This window comes from Solanum tuberosum, unplaced genomic scaffold, assembly GCF_000226075.1.
Source record: "Solanum tuberosum cultivar DM 1-3 516 R44 unplaced genomic scaffold, SolTub_3.0 scf00619, whole genome shotgun sequence".
NCBI classification, from domain to species: domain Eukaryota; kingdom Viridiplantae; phylum Streptophyta; class Magnoliopsida; order Solanales; family Solanaceae; genus Solanum; species Solanum tuberosum.
In genome coordinates this window covers 118,631-134,888 of record NW_006239533.1, presented here as the reverse complement: position 1 = coordinate 134,888, position 16,258 = coordinate 118,631, and the positions used below count along the sequence as shown (strand labels likewise).

General features: G+C 35.3%; 1 protein-coding gene across 1 annotated transcript; it reads right to left on the bottom strand.

Annotated features, from left to right (window-relative positions):
• Positions 1-1,888: 1,888 nt before the first annotated feature.
• LOC102597730 (tRNA (cytosine(34)-C(5))-methyltransferase-like) lies at positions 1,889-15,929 on the bottom strand. The gene is made up of 15 exons (XM_006366172.2): positions 15,592-15,929; positions 14,966-15,054; positions 13,743-13,809; positions 13,505-13,620; positions 9,804-9,870; positions 9,624-9,672; positions 9,429-9,514; positions 8,977-9,242; positions 8,814-8,869; positions 6,683-6,768; positions 5,872-5,964; positions 4,711-5,044; positions 2,963-3,513; positions 2,431-2,656; positions 1,889-2,348 (listed from the first exon to the last, which is right to left on the bottom strand). The coding sequence occupies exons 1-15, from the start codon at positions 15,784-15,786 to the stop codon at positions 2,230-2,232; spliced, it is 2,400 nt and encodes a 799-aa protein (XP_006366234.1). The 5' UTR covers positions 15,787-15,929; the 3' UTR covers positions 1,889-2,229.
• Positions 15,930-16,258: the final 329 nt, after the last annotated feature.

Below are 16,258 nucleotides of genomic sequence, written 5' to 3'. Positions count from 1 at the left end.
GTGGTCGAATAATAAATATTCGTTTATTTTTAATTAGAATTTTTAAGTTCGAGTCTTGAGTATGAAATTATTTTAGATAATTAAAAAGTAAAAATTTACCATTCAAAGGAAAAAAATTCGATGCAAATCAGAATTAGTAAGAAATACTGGGTGTCTATCTAAATAGAATGAACTGTTTATTAGTGAGATGACTAAATCCAAATAAATTCAATAAGGTATATACAATTGACAATGTTAAAAATTGGAGAAGGGGTTAAAAAATGTCCCATACGTAACATTCCACTGGTAGCGTGAGAGTTGGACCTTTTTAATTGTTTAGAAGTTTATTTAAGGGAAAATTGTATGAAATAGCAAATTATTAATTTAAATTAAATGTTATAGTCATAGTTTCTTTTATTTGTAATTCGCAGCAAATATTCCATGTTTTTGCCATCCCATTTGTATACCGAAATATACAAATAGACTCATTCGGTATACATATGTGTTGTATAAAAATTAATTGCAGGACTTATTTGTATACCGAAATATACAAATAGACCCATTCAGTATACATATGTGTTGTATATATGTAGTAATTTTGTTTATATACAATTACTATGTTTTAGTTTGTATACTGAAATATACAAATACAGATTTTTATGTATATGTATACCGAAAAAGTTTGTTATGGAGCGTAATTATACAAACTATAGTTATAACATACAAATATGATTTTTATGTTTGTTAAACCTAAAATTTACTATACAAGAAAATAACGTTAAAGATATTGATGAGTCAATAGGTTTTCATAACAACAACAATTACTCCCTCCATTTCATATTAATTGATTGAATTGTTGAGACATTTTTCATTTTTCAAATTAACTTAATATTCAATTTTCAAGACTATTTTTAGAATGTTCTTCCAATTTTGCCCTTCATTAGTTAGTATTGGATTTAGTTATTAATTAATGTTTAGTTATTTTAATCATAAATTTGACAATAATTAATAAGGGTAAAAATGAAAAGTTATATCTAATTTAGGTCTTAATCTTCTTTTCTTAAAGGGTGTGCTCAACAATTCAATTAATTTGAAATGAAGGGAGTACTATATATTTAATGTAATTTATTAGTGAAGTCTATGGATGATAGGATATGCACAATGTTCTTTCTATCTTTATAGGATAGAAAAATTATGTTGTTTTTTGATAGACTCTCCACTTAAAAATATTTTACAAAATTGGTTGAAATAAAAAACTAAGATGAAAATACAAAAGAAAAATATTAACACCAAAAATAATAAGGATAACAATGTAAAAGAAATAGTAACAGTAGAAAATTAGGTAATGGTAAAATAATATTACTAATATATACTCGTTAAAGGAGAGCGAGAACTGATAAAGTGTTCTAAACTAGAACTATGCCCTTCACTCCAATTAAAAGAAAGAAATTGTTCAACCTCCTATTAATTTTCTATCTTGATTTTCGATTTTCATACTTCTATCTAGATTCTAGAGTCACATTTTTTATGTATCGATGATACACTACATGCATATCTAATCACCTTTTTCCAGTTCTTTTTCGGTCTACTTATATTTCTCCAGTTTTAATATTGCTAACTTCTCACACCTTATCACTGAGACATTTACGCTCCTCTCCTTAACACCAACTTTCATTCTTGACAAATTTTCTAGGCATCAAACTGCACACATCTTCAAACATGGTAGTTTCACGTGCATAAATATTTTGGGCATAACCCCTTCGATTAAAATTATTAGCTTCCTTTCTCAATCGAAAACACGTAAAAATGTTTTGTGGCTTGCTTCACTAAATTCTCAAGACAAGTGTATTGAAAAAACATCATTAATGTCTTCTTGATTAAGTGAAACACCAATTATTTTGAAATAAAATGAAAAGGTAAAAACACCATTTATTTTGAAATGGATTAATATTGCTGAGTATTGATCCATCAATATTTTGATTACAAAGAGGACACTTCCCTCCATTTTCATCTGAAATCTATAGTTGTAGAAATTGTCTTAAGAAGAAACCAACAAATAAACATCAAAATGTTACAAATTTCCTTGTAATGGTACACATATTACAGCTTCCAAAACTGTTAGTTTACCTGTAACTTGTCTCAATTGTTTTTCAATATTTTCAATTTAGCTTAATCTGCTCAAGCAGCAATCAATGGCTTGTTTTCCAGCAATAAGGAATCTAAATCCTCCTCCGAATACGTCAACATCCTTTATAGAAGTTCTTGGATATCAAGTGCAATCACCATCACTGTGATGCTATTCCGGCCTCTCCAGCATCCTATAGCGATAGTTGATGCATCCACTTGAGGTTCCGACAAGGTCTTATTGTCTAAAAGAAACAGAGAGCAAACTTTACGAGAGAAACAAACCAATCGTGTTTACTGAAATGAAGATACCAGATCACAACTAACCTTTATTCAAAATCACTGCACAACAACCAAACTGCAGCTTTGAAGCCTTTTCCCGAAATTCAGCATCCACAAAATCACCAAATTTAATGCTCTTGTACTGCAAAAGAAGCTTGAAATCTACAGGAGATGCATACACTATTTTTTTGGTAATATGTGGCAGCAGCAATGGCACTCCTTCAGATGTTATGCGGAATACACATTCTGTAGAAACATCTTTTTGCCGCTCCTGCAACATTGAAAAGAGAAAATGGAAAGGTTATCTAATAGTGCAATGGATGGAGGTCACGGGAAAGAATGACATAAAGGGTCATTCAAGTGGTGCCCTCGTAGTTTGCTACTTGTTTTTAAGAGGGCTTGGCAGTCTTGCTTTTTCCACCTCCTTTCCTTTCTGGGGGTTGGGGGATGTAGGATGCGAAGTTCTTTCTGAAGAAAACTTCGTAAAAGATGGATGTTCAAACACATGCACATGAATCTATAGAATGACATGAGCTCAAAGAACAGAAATCTCAAGTGTCAAATTTGAGCGACTTACAAACATCTTGAGCCCAACAGCAGCGATCTTGAGCTGCTCACCAGCTAGAAAATTGAGTTCAAGAACTTCTTTCACAGATTTAGATACATAATAAACTCTTTTCACATGGTCGATATCAGTATTCCTCACAATCAAATGACCTTTGAATGGAAAGGATTCCTTGATGCCATAGAAGGCCTTTATCTGACCCACAGCTGCCTCCTCGTGGTAAAATAATATTGGGTCAATCCCTCTCCATCTTCCTCGCATCTGTAACTTTCTACTCCCTGTAACCAACTCAGGACCAGCTTTTCCATCACTGGAAGGTTTAATCAGCTCCGGCCTTTTTTCTTCCACTATTTTACTGGGGTCAGTATCCAGTGTAGCTTCGTCATTTCCATTTTCAATAATATCAGCATCACCCATAGTCACTTCAGATAGTTGATTACCAACAGAATCCACTTGCTCAACTTCATTAGCGTTTATATCTTTGACCTTAGGTAAACTTTGTGCTTGGAAATTGCCCGTGGAAGTTGTCTTCCCTGGCTGATAGCAATGCTTCTTTTGTGTGACTGCAAAGTCACAAAGAACAGAATCTCAATACATACACAAGTACAGCTCAAAATTAAGACAGAATTTTATTATGACATCAAGGGTGTGTGCCATGATAGCTCACGGATTGGCAATCATGGAATTGACGGCTTCCAACTTATTAACACTGAGAGCCTAGAGTGTTTCAAGAGAGCATGGAAAGAATACCTCAAGACCCAGTCTGGTTATTTAAAGGAAGAGACAAGACAACCAAACAAAGGATCCTAAGTGACCGCTCAAGCCCAATCAACATTATGTCCTTGGAGTGCTACAACAGGTCAAGGAAACTAAGCTTTCAAGTCAAATGTATCCTAGGAAAACAAGAAGCACAAAGAGGAGAGAAACGTGGACCAAAAAACGCCTCCACATTCCAAAACATGGAGCCTGGCAACAAAGGAGGTGATGGAGCACCACAGGGAAACAAAATGATTATCAAACATGAGGCCAATTGTAGAAGAAGCTCACCAAAAATGGCTCCATGATTATCAAATGTGGAGACATTTTAGAACCCTAAGAATTTACGAATTCCAGCCTGTGTAATTCAAGGCTAGTTTAGGGATATTTATTACTATTGTTAGCTTCTATATAGACCTGTATAAATATCTTAGTTTCCTCTTTTGACAAGCTAGCTAGTTTTTGGATGATTAAAGATCATACTCTTTTGGGTGATTGTTTGTATCTCTTTAAAGAACCTTCTTGGAATTCTTCTTGCTATGGACCCATGTATGAGTTCAACTCTCTTCCCCCTTGGATTATTCTAATAATTGAATAGTTATTTGATTGTTAGAACTCTCCTTTCTTTCTTCTAATTTTCTGTCAAGCCCAACCTTATTTCTACTTTTATCCTTGTGTTCTATCTAGTTTTTTTTCATTACTTGTTCTATTTCCTCTTTTTTGCATCTTGGTTGCTTTCATTTGGTAGTAGAGCTTAGGCTAAGGAGTTGTTCTTAAAAGCATTGTTCTTTGTTTTTCTATAATCTAAAAATCACAAAAAAGAGTTATCATTGTTGAAGTTTTGAGTTCTTGTTCTTCAAGTTTCGAATCTGATTTCAAAACTTGAACCACGACAGAAAATATAGCTGTGCAGATGTTCTATTTGAACTAGCCATATCATGCGTACTTAAATGCTTAATGCCCCAATTTTCCACTTCTGACAAATGGTTGATGTTTTAACTCACCTGGCAAAGGAGAAAGTTTGTGAAAGACAGCAATAAAGAAGGCTCCACTGTTCTGGTCATGTGGCACTATCCTCATACAACGTTCCAATGGTAGAGTTGAAGCTTCCTCGTCCAAGATTGTAGTAGGAGTTGCAGGATCCTGCACCATCCCAACACCATTTTGAGAATGACCATTACTCCCATTATCACGCAATTGACTTCTCCTTGCATCATCACCATGCTCAGGTGCATCCACGTAGCCTTTGCCAGAGGGAAACATTCCAGGAACAACTGCAGCTCTGCGAGAATCATGAACTTCGTTGTAAGAAGTCAACCACATCCCTTTATCTTGAACCTGCATGCACAGGAGAACAAATATCAATCAAATTCAATGAACCAGCGTAAAGCAACCATACCTGTTTAACATAAATGGAATTAAGAATTTAAGGATGGATACTAGTCTTAACTTCTGCACCTGCTTGTACTACTAATAGGAAAATATAGAATTAGTGGAACTCATAACAAAGCAAGGCTCACTGAAGCCTCCCATGTCAGATAAACTGAAACAAAATACAAAGAACTTCTGATATTTAACTAGTTCCACTGACGTAATTCTCGTCCTTCACGTCTTTGAACCAGCAAAAACTATAAAGCTGAATTACATTATACCCAACTTTGGCTGAGTGTAATATAGAAAAGTCAATGACTGCTCAATATTAAGAGCAGGTTGACATATCACATTAAAAAGGAATATGACTGACTGTGAAGCTTTTTAGATCAACAGAATTTTCTTGTTTTGCAGGGCTTGCAAGGAAATAATGCAGGGGTTGAAGAGTATCCTGGAAACTGATAGAAAAGGATTGTTTACTGTCAAATCGTGTTATGAGAACCTACTGCAGAAAATGCTCAGACACCAAACAGGTCTTGGAAATCTGTTTGAAAAATAAAGGTACCTCATGGTTGGTACCATGTGAGGCTTAGCTTCGTACAGGACAGGACAACCTTCAGAAAGGAAGAGTGTCTACTTGCAACAGGTGCTACCCTCAGTAGAACTCCCCTCTATTTTTTCATTTTCTATTATAACCTTAACATTGAACGTCAATGTCCCAACCTTTGATCAAACCAAGTTGACCAAAATCTGAACATCACATGGAGAAGAGATCAAGAAAATTAACCACAAACCTTCCATTTTTTCAGACCTGGCCTTCTAACAAGCTGAGGAAGTTCACTGGAGACATCAATGAGTTCAACAGATCCTCCACACCTTCTCAATATCTGAGGAACAAGAGAACAATCAGGTTTTATGAGAAGGAATGTTGGACTTAGATTTTTATAACGTTGTAATGCAATATCAAAATTGCTATCTCTTTGTTGTTCAGGAAATTATGATGATTATGTCATCAGCAGCAAAATGCAAACATGTGGAACATTTGCCATACTAGGGACAGAGAGGCTGCACATTCAGCTACTATTTTGACAGTGTTGTTCAACATTGAAGAGAGAAATCTAAGTAATTTCCATGAAATCCATGATATAAACTAATTACTACTGTGTCCATTAAACTAATGGAGTATAGTAGTTGATGTAGCAATGGAAAACATACAAAGAAATCAAAGAAAAAGAATACTTGCACCACATCAGCCCACTTGTTCATATAAGTTAGAACAAGAGTAGGCATACATAATTTTGACAAGCCTGGGTGTCGAGACAGGAGGAAGAAAAAAAGGGAGGGCTGTAAATAAGAAAATCCAGCTAAAAAATGTGCAGCAATTGAAGAGCTCACTAAGGGTTCCCTTTTTTCCGCTCTCCCACCCTACCGCAATCGAGCAAGATCTATACTCAATAATCTTCTTTTCTGTTTTTTTTGTACTTTTAGTAGTATCACTCATTAATTTATGGGAAGCTAAAAATGAGCAAAATTTTCATTGGGTAACATAAGCTACACATTAAACAGAATTGTTATCAACATGTGATGCATTCTTTCTCAGATTACCTCGGCAACCACAGCCTCATTCTCAATGGGATTCATTGAGCAAGTTGAATAAACCATCCTTCCACCAACTTTAAGCAAAGACAATCCTGAAATATATGTATGAACAACCATGTGTCAGTTGAAGGCTTTTCATAAAGAAAGAGGGGTCTTACTCAGAAGGAATTGTATAGTGCTCTAAAGTCCTAACCCCTCAAGTGTTTCAGAAACCTTTCATGCCGGTCCAGTTACCAGAACAGCAGCACCTATCCAAAGCTCGGACTTTCACAAAACATCTCCTAAAGACTTAAGCTTCTTTTTTCTATATAATTCAAGAAACAACATCCTTAGCAGGGAAAATATACCCGCAAAAATTTGAGCAACAAAATTATAGTTTAACTGATGTTGCTTCTTGAACGACATACAATTAATCTAATGTTTTGTGGTCTTCTAATCCATCTTGTTCGAGAAACTAGAATCTTTTCCTTTCTATCCTTACTTTGTAAAGGAATAATCTTTTAAATTTTAATCAAGCATATTGAAATAGCTTGTTTATGCCATTCCTCTTTGATGTGTATGGCAGATCCGTTTCTTATTTGATTGGTGCTATCAACAACTACTATTGCGCCTCAGTCCCAAACAAATTGGAATTGGCTATATGAATCCCCACTTCCATTTAAGTTCATTTCATATCATCATACTAAATAAATAAAAGAGAAAAGAAAATCAAACACATACACAAATACAATATTAATAACAATATATTAGAATCTCTCTAACAAGTCTAAAACCTTTCCTCAACTAGTAGCTATTACAACTATGGATCTTCTTCCTCCATTGAACCCTATCTTTAGCTAAGTCTGAATAGATAAAAAGCATTTGTAGACCTTTCAAGACAACTTTCTTCCATGTGATATCAGATCTACCCTGTCAGCTTTTAACTCCTTAACTTACCATAGTTTCACACCTACAGAGAAGTGCATTCACCGCAAAATATGTCCAGACCATCTCAAGTGATCTTTTCACATTTTATCCTCAATGTGTGCTACTTGTACAGTTGTACCTTCTGCGAATAGTCATTGTTAATCTCATCTAATATGATATGACCGCACATCCATCGTAGCATCCGCATCTCTACAACACTCATCTTGTGGATATGTTGGACTCTAGCAATCCAACATTCACTACCATACAACATTGTCTATCGTGGCATAAAAGCAGTTTGTAAATATTCAGGTCTTGACAGGGGTTTCCTACCCCCAGATTGCTGTTGTGCTCCATTAGTCGGGACCTCTTTCACAGTGGAAGAACTGAAGAAACAAGATATAGTCTATCTAAATAAAGGCACCCACATGCCTTAACATATGCTACAGTTGTTGGGACGAGGTAACCACTACTACTGCACCTTTGTGAGACAAAGTATAAAGTGTATTCCACTACTACTATTCTTCTCAATACAGAAACAGACACATAATATGTGATAGAGGAAATGTCGATCAATCAATCAATTAAGCTTCACTTCCATAAGTTGTGGTGCCTATATGAAACCATCAATACAACTGTATTCAGATCCATTTCATTCAAATATACTAAATAACGTCTTTTAAGGCAATCAGGGGCACTCGAAATCCCACACTTATCCCTACTCCTACATGGATATTTAGCTTAGTCCCAACTTGTTGGTGTCGCGTATATGGATCCTTTACTTCCATTATGCTTTATTCTTAGTCGTAAGTGTATGAATTCGATAGATTTTAAAACTTTTGAGACAACTCCCTCTATATAATTTTAGGTTTACCTCGTACCTTTTATTACCTTCAATTATAGTGTCATAAGTCATATCTATGGGGACCAGACAGTCTGGAAGTCTGCATAGGAAATAGTTAAATCATCCCAAACGACCTTATCTTATTTTATGTTTGTGTTACTTCCACAAGTGTGATCATTTTTTACATTGTTCAATCTTGATCTTGGATATCAAGATGTATCTTGAGCCCATAATAGGAAAAAAGACTTGGAGACTCATCCTTAAGCACAAACTAAAAGGTGACTTGCCAGCTAAAATCATAAGCTGCCGCATGATAGGTTAGTGATGGTCAGCTTATCTGCTTAGAAGACCAATGTACAATTAAGAGAGAGAGAGAGAATAATGAACCTCGCATTGCTATCTGAACCTGTAGCCCATGTAGACCATTACCCATTCCTGCATTCCTGTGCAGAAGGAAGAATAGAGGGATGTGAAGGGGACACAAGACAATTGTATTGATTGCAGAATGCAAAATGAGAGTGATAAGTACTAGTAATTCGTAATTAACTACCATCTTCTCCATATATCAGGGGCCTTGCGTAAAGTGCCATCACCACTGCATGGAACATCACATAAGACACGATCAAATAGAAGTTGATCAATATCAAGTTCTTTCACTTCTTGTGGCTCAGAACCTTCTCCATAAGTTCTATTCAAATGACAGCTAGGGAAGTGCTGTGCTTCATGATTTGTGACCATCAAGTTGGCAGTGGACATTCTCTTTGTTTGATGGATGAGAAGGTTACACCTTTGAACATCAACATCATTTGCTAAGACCTATATAACGAGGCATTTCAAAGAGAAACATCAAATGTTACAAGGATCCAGAGATTATATTTTTCAATTTTTGCAAGGATGGATCGGAGAGAGTATATGACGCCAACAAAGATGGATGAAAGAACTAGGGAGAGAGTTGCATTGACATCAATGATTTTAAGAGAGAAAATGAGGAAAAAGAGAGACCATTCCACCAGGTAATGATCCCAGTTCAGCTGAGTGGTGTATCATCTCAAGTAACTGAAACGTTTTGGAACCAGGAGCTGCACACACTGCAAGATAAAGGGACAGTAAAGTTTCTATTTATCCAGTTTGTTATTCATAAATTAATGAAGAATGGAAAAAATGAACTTAGATGCAGAGTATTAAAGAATAGTTAACTGTCAAGAATGAAATCATCTGGCCGTACATCCAGGAACAGAGGAGGGACCTGAGTCAAAGCAGTCATATGATGAATAAAGGGCACCATGTTCACTGATTTTTTTGAGAAAGATTAAAAAATAAATTGAGAAAGTTAACTGATATATACCAAACAAATCATCATAGCAATAATTGGCTCACCATGCTAACAGCCTCCTGTCTTGTAATGTTACCAATCTCATTTTGTAGCTTCAAGAACTTGTGGAACCTGAGTGCTTTATGTGATGACAACAATCAATATCAGAGACCACCAAAATTTGTCTTCAATTATAATTCTGTAAATTTCCTGGCCGTATACAGATTCTAGGAAAAAGAATTGCATAATTCTTTATGGAGGTGGGAAGAACTACCAGGAAGGGTGTAAGACTTTTTATATCCAAAACTGGAAACAAGAAATGGACCTCTAGATGTACAATTTTCATGTGAGATGTGCATTTTCTTCATTTGAACATAATACAACAACTACATCAATCCTAGAGATGTTCACACAGGGCTATATGAATCCTCTATATCTATTTCTGCTCCATCAGACCCGTTCTTTCCACCATTGAATAATGAGAGACTACATTATTATCCAACCGAACTTGTACCATTTTTTGAAGTAGACACCTTAAGTTTGTGAAAGTCCTATTACCCCACAAAATTATTTCCAACCACAATAAATACACCATTTTAACAGCACCTACAGTCTCATTGTCAGCGAGTGTGTCTCACCCCCAAATAAAATAATGCAACTTTATTTTTTCCTGGTCCTTTAATAAAGGGTTGGGTAAAACCCAGACCCGCTCAAAATCTTCACAGATTCCCTTTTTTATCTTAAACATTTTGTACATAAATCATGACGAAGAAAACATTCTCGATCACTGGAAAATTTTAGAAATTCCATTGCAGATGTTGGTAGAACTTTAACAGTGGCTGATAGAAGAAGCTCCATCATTGGAGAACTTCATAGTGGCAGCTCAAATGGCATGTTCTTTGTTTATGGGTACACAAGAATGTGATCAAGTTAAGTAAGCAATATGGGCTCAATGTGATTAAAATCCTCTTTGAAGAAGCAAGACGAACAGATGCATCTCATACCTTCATCGATCTATCAGTTTATGGAACTCTAAATGGTACGAACGTGCATTAATCTTTGCAGTCCAAGGTGTATTTTTCAACTCATTCCTATTTGGCGTCCCTAAAATTGGCAAATCGGATTGTTGGGTACTTAGAGGAAGAAGCAGTGAATTTGTAAACAGAGTTTTTTGGTTGATATAGAAAAGGGACTTTTTGAGAACTCGCCAAACTCTAGAAGTTCATATGGCATCTCACGGAGGCTTATAGATCCAATTATTGGATTGACAGAAAAGAATTTTTTTTTAGCTGCACATGGAGAGCTCTTCAATGACCATCAATGGAGGTTTGTGGAAGATGGAAAGTGGTCTATTTAATAAAGAAACGAAATTTTAAATTGGTGATGCCAAGTGGCACTAAAACACTGGTTTAGGGGTTAATTTTGCCTCATTCACGCGCCTCTCAAACTTGAGATCGCACATGCTCTGAAAATGGGTTAAAAGGTGTATATATCATGGTTAAAAATAGTTTTGTGGGGTAATAGGACCCTCGCAAACTTAAGGCGTCTACTTCAAAAAAGGGTATAAGTTTGATGGGGTAATTATGTATTTTCTCTTGAATAATCTCTCTTTAAGAACAAATTAAGGACTCTCTGAAACTAGAGATTATCTCTAATTCTCACACTTATTTTATCATGCAAGCTCTAGCAGACTTTTCTTTATAAGTAAAAGGTAGCAATCTCCAATAAAACTTAGAGACTTCTTATCAAAGGACCAGATGTAAGTAATACCAATAACAGTTAACCTTAAACCAACTAACTGGTACCGCCTGTAAGGATATTTTGCTTCTGTTGTGTTATATACCAACCCAATTTGCATGGATTCCAAGAAATTATATGTCTTTTTAAGAGAACTTCTTTCCATATGGTTTAAGGTTTACCTCATCCCATAATAATACCTAAAACCGTCATGATGTGAATCTAGACACAGGTGCATTTAGGAGCTTTGTAGAACAGAACTAAACCATTGCAGGCCACATTATCATTTCTAATTTCGTCTAACCTGGTATAACGACATATCTATCTTATGCAATTTTACCACACCCGCCTTACAGAAATGTCGACAATATATCCCAGCATACGCTGCCACATAGCATTTTATTTTACTTACCTTCACTCTGTAAAATATCCTCCTATTGCACTATCAAGACATTCTCTAGAAAGATTGAGCCTAGATATCTTAAGTGTCAACATTTAGTTACTGCAGTTCAGTCTAATCTTGCCTCAAACTTTACTTTTCTTGTATTGGCTACACTTATTGTGCGTATATCCTATCATCCTTGCACCTATCCTAAAAACTCTCAGTTTCAAGTGTTTTGCCACAAATCAAGCTTTAGTTAACCTCCCACTAGTTATATCAACACCATCATAGGCCCGCAAATAACATATACTCTGGAACTCAATCTCGTAGACTATTGGCTAACTCATTCATAAAATAGGAGAAACCAGTACAGGCTAAAATTTATTCCTAGATAAACCATGGTTTTGGAAAACTCTGCATTTTCTTCCATTGTTCTTACATTTTGACATCTCCTTCAAACATATCCTTTAGGGAATTTATGTATTTGAGATGAACTTTCCTCTCTAGTACATACTAAGGATTTCTTTTGGTACACTACCTTATGGAAAACCCTCTTCCTATAACAAAATACACTCAAATGTTTGATTGATGAACAAGACTTTCTTTTCGAAAGATAATTGATAAGCAAGATTTCATTTCCAAATACTTCGTTGAAACCATCAAGCGAAATCAGAAGCCTTCTCTAGTTTTTGAACAACTCATGGAAACACCAACACACATGCCCAAATATTATTTGCATCATACCTTAGAAGTGTGGCAAGAAACAATCAACTATTCTAGAAGTTGCAAACCAAGTTGCATCTAAAACATTTGATGATAAGTGGAATAAGATGCAAAGAATATGTAGGTTTAAATTTATCAGTTCCCTTGAAGTTGGGGATCACATTTTCATTCATATCTAGATCAAAAATGCCCAACAAATGGAATTTTGGAGTTCAATCATGATTTGTGATATTATTCTCAAATCTTAGATCACAATTATATTCATGTCACAATCATCTGATGCAAATTATCAAAAAGTATATAATAGAAAATTATAAATTAACTCAATTGGGAAAAAAAATCAGCAGTACTACAGAGATGCTTTACACAGAGAAAAAGGGGAAAAAAGATATTTTTTTCAGTCCTACATGTGAGACCAGCAGAGAGAAAGGAGTTAAGGAAGCTCAAAAGGTTGAACTTGTTTCAGACTCGAGCTTAGCACCACTGTCAACAACCATTTGAACTGATGTTCATGTATTCAAAAGGTCAAATAGATTATTGGCTCATAGCAAGGATTGAAAGCTTGGAGTGTCTTTTCCAAAAAGCGATACTTATTACTCCCTATGTCCCTATTCTATGTGGCATACTTTCCTTTTTAGTTTGTCCCAAAAGAAAAACATCTTTCTATATTTAGGAACAATTAAACTTTAAACTTCTCATGGTACTCTAAGTGAGATGTTTTATAGCAGAAAAATGTTTGGCTTGCTTTAGACCAAAAGTTTCAAAAGTCTTTCTCTCTTCAAACTTCATGAACAGTCCAAAATCACACATCAATTGGGATGGATGAGTATTATCTGCGATAGATTAGGTATGATCTTTTTTCAGATAAAAAATTATTTCACAATATTCAAAAGTTACAGCATAAGCAGAAACTGGATCTCTAACCTCTCAAGTATTTTGTTTTTCCTCAACTGCTTGCGAGAAAAAGTTGATTGCCAGGCAAGATTCTCTGGATACCAAGGTAATGGTCTTATTGCCACAACCTCACTCCCATCTGTCCCCTGAATCACAAACCCAATTAGGAAATATTATTGAATAGCAGGGCTCTGAGCTAGAAGCTGCATACAGAGTGCAGAGAATTCATAATTCAGTAAGTAAAAGTAATCATAATCAGCTGATGAACCTCTTCTTGCAGAGATTTCATAAAATCATTCTCCAACTTCGCTTGAATTTCCAAGTAGCATTGGCTACTGCAACATTAACAACACAATGATGAATACGTAAGAAATTAGCTCAAATTTGGTCATCTCAAGAGTTGATAACAAAGGAACTCTAACCGCAAACAAACCTGAAAAAGAAATTCATTTTAGAGAAGAAGATGGAATGCGGGATCAATTCATAGCTCAAATTATTCAAGATCACCGGCTAAAAGAATTCGCACCCACCCGGTGATTACCATCTTGAGCTAGTGCTTGAAGAAGAACTTGGGTGTCAGCAGGACATGACACACTCCAAATCACTAAGGACATGACCCTTGATAGGAAGATTTGGAGGTCAAATATTAAGGTAGAATGTTGGTAGGTAGCCGAGTGTTGTAGCACCTTTATGTGGAAGATAGGGGGCTAGGCTTCTCTTCACCTTAGTAGTAGTATTATTATTTAATAATTGTGTAGTATCTTTTACTCATCTTTTATTTGTTACTTGTTGCTTCATTGGTTGTGTTTAACTTGCCACTTTGTTGCCATTATTTTTTTCTTTTCTAGCCTGTTTTGGTAATGCGTCATTGTGCTGAGGTATATCGGAAACAACCTCTCTATCCCACAAAGGTACGAGTAAAGTATGTGTACATCCTACCCTCCCCACACCCCACTTATGAGATTACACTGGATGTGTTGTTGTTATAATTGTAGACAGTTGCTCAAAACAACAAATTTTCGTACACTTTTTTAACACATAGCAGACTTAGCCTGTGTCCACATATAAGGATGCAAAGTCCAGTCTTGCTAAAATCCAAATAAGCATAAAAGAGTAAAGGTTTGCTCTGCATGAGCAAAGAGAACACATGAAGACAAATGCAATGTACATTGTCCTTTTCAGATCACACTTCTCAATGCAGAAATAAGATTTATATGATGTGGAACATCTTCATTAGGTTATATAATTATTTGTCTATCTAATAAACAAAAAGGTTAATAACAACAACAATATATCTAGTGTAGTCACACAAGATGGGGTTTTGGTAGGGTAGAGTCACGCAGACCATACTCCTACCTTACGAAGGTAGAGAAGTTGTTTCCGAAAGACCCCCAGCTCAGGTAATGTAAATCAAATAACATACAGAAAGAAAGAAATAAAACATGTACAATAAACAGAAAAGTTATCAAATGATAATGAAAAGACACAGACCTTGAATTGATCCTGAAAGCAGCAGGCAATTCACTTCGAAGACAGTCCATAAAAGTATTCCATTCTTCTGGTGGCACAATCCCTTGCTCCTATACAGTCATGCACATACTATCACCCAAGTCCATAAATTTGTATATACTCATTGCATGTATACGAAAAACAAATAGAAAAAGATCACTTACTCCATCTCAATTTATACCATATCACACTTATTTATACAGCAATAGTTCCATTTTGGTTGTCTCAAAAGATTTTAAAACTAATCCATTTCTACACAAATTTCACAACTCCCCAGAATTCAAATACATTAAATTATTCAAATATCCAACCTTAATATGTTGTTTTCCTAATATTCTATCGAGCTTAAGTTTCCATCATACTTCAACACTCTCTCTATCCCAATTTATGTGACACTTTCTGCTTATCAAGGGTAAATTTAACTAATCTTCGAAGCTAAATTGTATAAGATCAACTCAATATCTTAAAATTAAAACTCAGATATCCAAAACTATACATCAAGTACTACAAAGACATGCAACTCTTCTTATGTCAATATTGATCAAGTTCACATAGTTTAAATCAGGAGAAGCATAAAGTGCACATAAATTTCACAAATAAGGGAGTACCTTGTAATATTCTTCAAAGGCAATATTTTGGGTGACAAAGGGTTTCCAACTGGGATTACTGTTTTCTCTATTGTTATTATTATCAGCGGTACCATTTTGTTGCTGCTCGGGATCATTTTTGGTGTATTTCCAGTTGTTTTCTCTGCTTTGAGCGAAGTGCTTTCTCTGAGTTCTTGACCTTCCTCTGCCACCCATTTTTCCCCTCGCTGCTGCAAATTCGAATACTGAAAAATCCCTCTCAGAACTGAGAATCTGAGATGGTGGCAAAGGGAAAAAAAGAGTGAAGGGAGTTGACAGAAACTGAATTGAAGAAGGTTTAGGCTGGGTTTTAGATGATTGGGTTCGAAATGTGGGCAAAGGCCCACTTTGAAAAATAATGGGACAATTAAGCAAAATAACCCTTTGGTCACAAATTCTTTCTCAAAATTGCCCATTATCATCTTTTCAATTGCAAGGGAAGTACAATTTACACTTTTTTTCGAATAATATATATTTAAAGACTCGAAATATTTAGAGAAGTTTATATCTAAATTTTAAAATTATTTAGAAGAGATTTAAGTTGATTGAGATTGAATAAAAATGATCTCCGTGTAAATTACCGCACTAGGCAAATGTCATGTGACAATCTCATGCGGTCATGCCTGAAAAGTAGATGGAGGCTGGATTC